This window comes from Cibotium barometz, chromosome 16 (assembly GCF_041138505.1).
Source record: "Cibotium barometz isolate CiBa-2024 chromosome 16, ASM4113850v1, whole genome shotgun sequence".
In the NCBI taxonomy this organism is placed as follows: Eukaryota; Viridiplantae; Streptophyta; class Polypodiopsida; order Cyatheales; family Cibotiaceae; genus Cibotium; species Cibotium barometz.
The window spans coordinates 7,179,051-7,182,737 of NC_141061.1; the positions used below are offsets into that span (position 1 = coordinate 7,179,051).

Below are 3,687 nucleotides of genomic sequence, written 5' to 3' on the forward strand. Positions count from 1 at the left end.
TGGCAGCCACTCTTGCTTGATAGATATAGTTATGATTCGACAGGGTCACCCATCTTTGACATTGGAAGTGGAAGAGAATTGGACTCTCGAATATGTTAGGAAGGAATTAGAAGTAGCTATTCAGAATCCTCCAGATCAATTTTGCTTCAAGCTCGATGGTCGGAAGCTAAGTAAAAGAAGAGAGCATCAGATCATTTGTAAAGATGTTGCAGCCCCACATGAATTGGAGGCACTAGAAGATATATGATGTGACCATGTATACGGTGACAATGTATTTTCCATATGCAATAAACTTATCTATTCAGAACATTGCTTTTGTAATGCTTTATTGTTTAAAACAATGTAATGAAGGCAAGAATTCCCCAATTGAATTTTTATGTACACAAAAAAAGGCTTAAAGTAAGAAAGCAAGCAGTGAAGGAACACAGTAGCAAATTTGATCCTCTGATTTTCAAATGATAAGTGTATTTACATTTGATGTTCTCCCTCCAATACATGTATAGCTGCATATTTACGAACGTACATTTGTTGGAAGAAGGAAAAAACTATTTATGGCTGGAACCCATAGGTATCGGCTTCAGGATGGAGCCAGGGCTCTTCTCCTAAGTATGGAGCCCATGAAAGAGGCTCAGACGGGCCTATCCCCCCTCGTGGATTGGGCGGGATGAAGTCCACTGGCCCGTCTGGAGGCATAACTTCAGCGACCTCGATCAATTTCGCAATCGTTTCCTCCCTAAACGTTTGGACGTCTAGGTCCACGTAGCGAGACATTGATGGAAACTGCCATCACAATTCATCAAGGCATAAATAAGATCAACATGACAATATATAAGAAGATAAACAAGCGCACAAATGCGTATGGGAGCTGAAAATGCTTACATCCTCTGAAGGGAGCTGAAAAATGCTTCGTAGCAGCAACATTGCATTAAGTGCAACCCTCCACCCACAGCTGTAGCCATCTTCTTGTTTGGGGACACTAACCCTACGGATGGTCGATCGATCCAGGGTGTCGATGTCCATGCTGAGGCTCTCGTAAGCTGCCATTAGTTTCCTGACTCCACTGTAAACAGAGACCAATCATTATCCTGATCAATCCGGACTTCTAACTCAAACAATAATATGTATCTTAATGATTTTTACTTACAGCAAAACATTTCCATGGACACCAGATGTCGAATTTGCAAGGTAAATGACATTTTCTTGCACGTCGACTAGTAGAAGACTCCAATGGGAACTGCACAATAGAATTCTATTAGTTTCAATCCAAAGGAAGCACTACATAACTCGTGTACGGTGATTCCTATAAACATCATGCGAGAGAGAGAGAGAGAGAGAGAGAGAGAGAGAGAGAGAGAGAGAGAGAGAGAGAGAGAGAGAGACAAACTCACTTTTCATGATATGCCAAAAAAAATACTCGGGCATCGTACAGCTGGACCTCCCGAAACCAGTTCAGCACATCGAGGTACGGAACTGCCTCTACTACCAACAGTGTTGAGACCAGTGAATCAATCTGGAACACTCGTTGCTGTACATCCTCGGGCAATAGCGAAATAACAAAACTTCACAAGGAAACATATCAAGAGTGAGGCATCAACTTTAAGAGCCAAGAATGAAAAATTGTGGGAGGACAGAGAAAAGCGTATACCTTAAAATACATCGGAGCACTTTGTCGTTGACTTCAGTTTTGGGATCAAACAAAATGTTGATTTCTTCAGCATGAATCGGGAAATAACATCTATGCCCTCTAATATTAAAGGGTACATAGAACTCCGGCAACAAAAATTGCAGCGCCTCCCGATTCATGGCGTGGAGTGCTCGAACATTTTCCCTTTTTGCTTGCAATGCAAGCATTGCAGCTTGATGTTCCCTTTGAGCGCTTGTCATTAAATTTGCCCGAGTCTGATGCTCATGATCTGGACCTCCCTCGGTCACCTCTTCAATTCTCACTTTTTGTACAGGCCGGACATCCAAAATTTGTAACATTCGTTCATCAGTAAACGTAACTGGTCTAAGTGACTTATCGTATCTGAAACGAAGGGCTATAAGGCTGAAAAAATCTTTGTCCATTACTGTCACCCTGTGTGCGTGGGCAGCAAGAACGTAACTATCCAAAAAAAATTCGATCATCCAATCTTCTGTGGCCTCTTGCAAGCAAAACAAGGCCGATGCCTTCCACCTAAACAAAATTCCATTCTGCTCACAAATTCTCCTGGCAAGCCTCTGGAAAGGCAATCTGGGAATAGCAGCTGTCGGGTGCTTCATAAACTTTTTGATTTCTCGCAGGGCTGCCGAATGCTCTGCGAAACGCCTGAGTCTAGGCTGCGTTTTGGACAATCGGGAAGGACTGCTTGATTTTCTTGATCTTGAGGCTTTCAGAACGCCCATCTTCTTCCCAGTAGATGAGGGAGCTGCATTATCAATGGGTCTAGCTGTATGCCTTACACGAGCCATCTGAAAACGCAAGAAAAAGCAGAAAACTTTGCTATTCAGTAGTACACGATTAACAATTCACCATAAAGCGAGAGAGGGGGGCCAAGAAAGCAATATGCACTTCCTCGCGTTATGGTGAATCCATTCACCATAACGAGAGATGAAGGTCCACAGAAACACAATAATTTTTCTCGCATTATGGCGAATTCATTGACAACAATAAGAGGCGGATTATCGTGCATTCTTTGAGCTTCGATCTTGCCATAAAGTGATTTGATTCACTATAACGCGAGACTAAGAGCCAGTCAAATCAAAACAATCCTCCTCGCGTTATAGTGAATCGATCTACTACAACGGGAGGAGGGTTCTCCCGAATCTCTTACCTTTCCGTCTAGCAGTTTGGTGAGTCGATTCACCATAACACATAGAATAGTATTGAGATTCTAATGACTCGTCGTCTGCTTTACGCTGAATCGAATCACCATGACGGAGGGCAAACAGTCGAAGAGAAAACAACGGCAGGGGCAAACAGTCGAAGGAAAAACGAAACAATCAAGTATTATACAAGAAACACAAAACAATCAAGTAATACACTTTCATCACATTCTATGAGTGGGAATGGATGGAGACTGTCGTGTAGGAGGTGATTTAATTGACACCAATAAGAGGTGGATTATCGTGAATCCTTTGCCCTTTGGTCATGCGTTATGGTGAATTCACCATAACGCGAGTCTAAGGGCCAGTCAAAGCAAAACAATCCTCCTCGCGTTATAGTGAATCGATTTTCGCGAATCTCTTACGTTTGCCTTCTCCCTTGGTGATTCGATCCACCATAAGACATGGAGCTTATTGAGATTCTAATGGCCCGTCGTGTGCTTTAAGGTGAATCGAGTCACCACGGCAGAAGGCAAACAGTCGAAGAATAAACAATGGCACAGGGCAAACAGTCGAAGAAAAAACAAAACAAACAAGCAATATACAAGAAACTTACAAAACAATCAAGTATTATACAAAAACTTACATTTCTTGCTTGTGAATGGATGGAGACTGTCGTGCAGGTGTTGGAAAGTCGGCTCAGTACTGTGGCGGTAGTCGGAAGTCAGCTGGAGGCAAGCAGGAGGACGGACAAGGCAAAATCGATAAGAGGACGAAAAGGTGGCGTGATTAACGGCTTTGATTAGTCTTTAGAGCGAACACACGTGCTGGCGGGCTGCCAGGGCGACTAGGCGGCGCTAACGTGTCGTATAGCATTAAAAA

General features: G+C 43.1%; 1 protein-coding gene across 1 annotated transcript; it reads right to left on the minus strand.

The window, feature by feature from the left end:
* Window positions 1-453: 453 nt before the first annotated feature.
* Window positions 454-1,027, minus strand: LOC147630318 (uncharacterized). Its single transcript, XM_086809972.1, has 2 exons — window positions 880-1,027; window positions 454-780 (listed from the first exon to the last, which is right to left on the minus strand). Exons 1-2 carry the CDS (start codon window positions 1,018-1,020, stop codon window positions 550-552), a joined length of 372 nt encoding a protein of 123 aa, XP_086666098.1. The 5' UTR covers window positions 1,021-1,027; the 3' UTR covers window positions 454-549.
* Window positions 1,028-3,687: the final 2,660 nt, after the last annotated feature.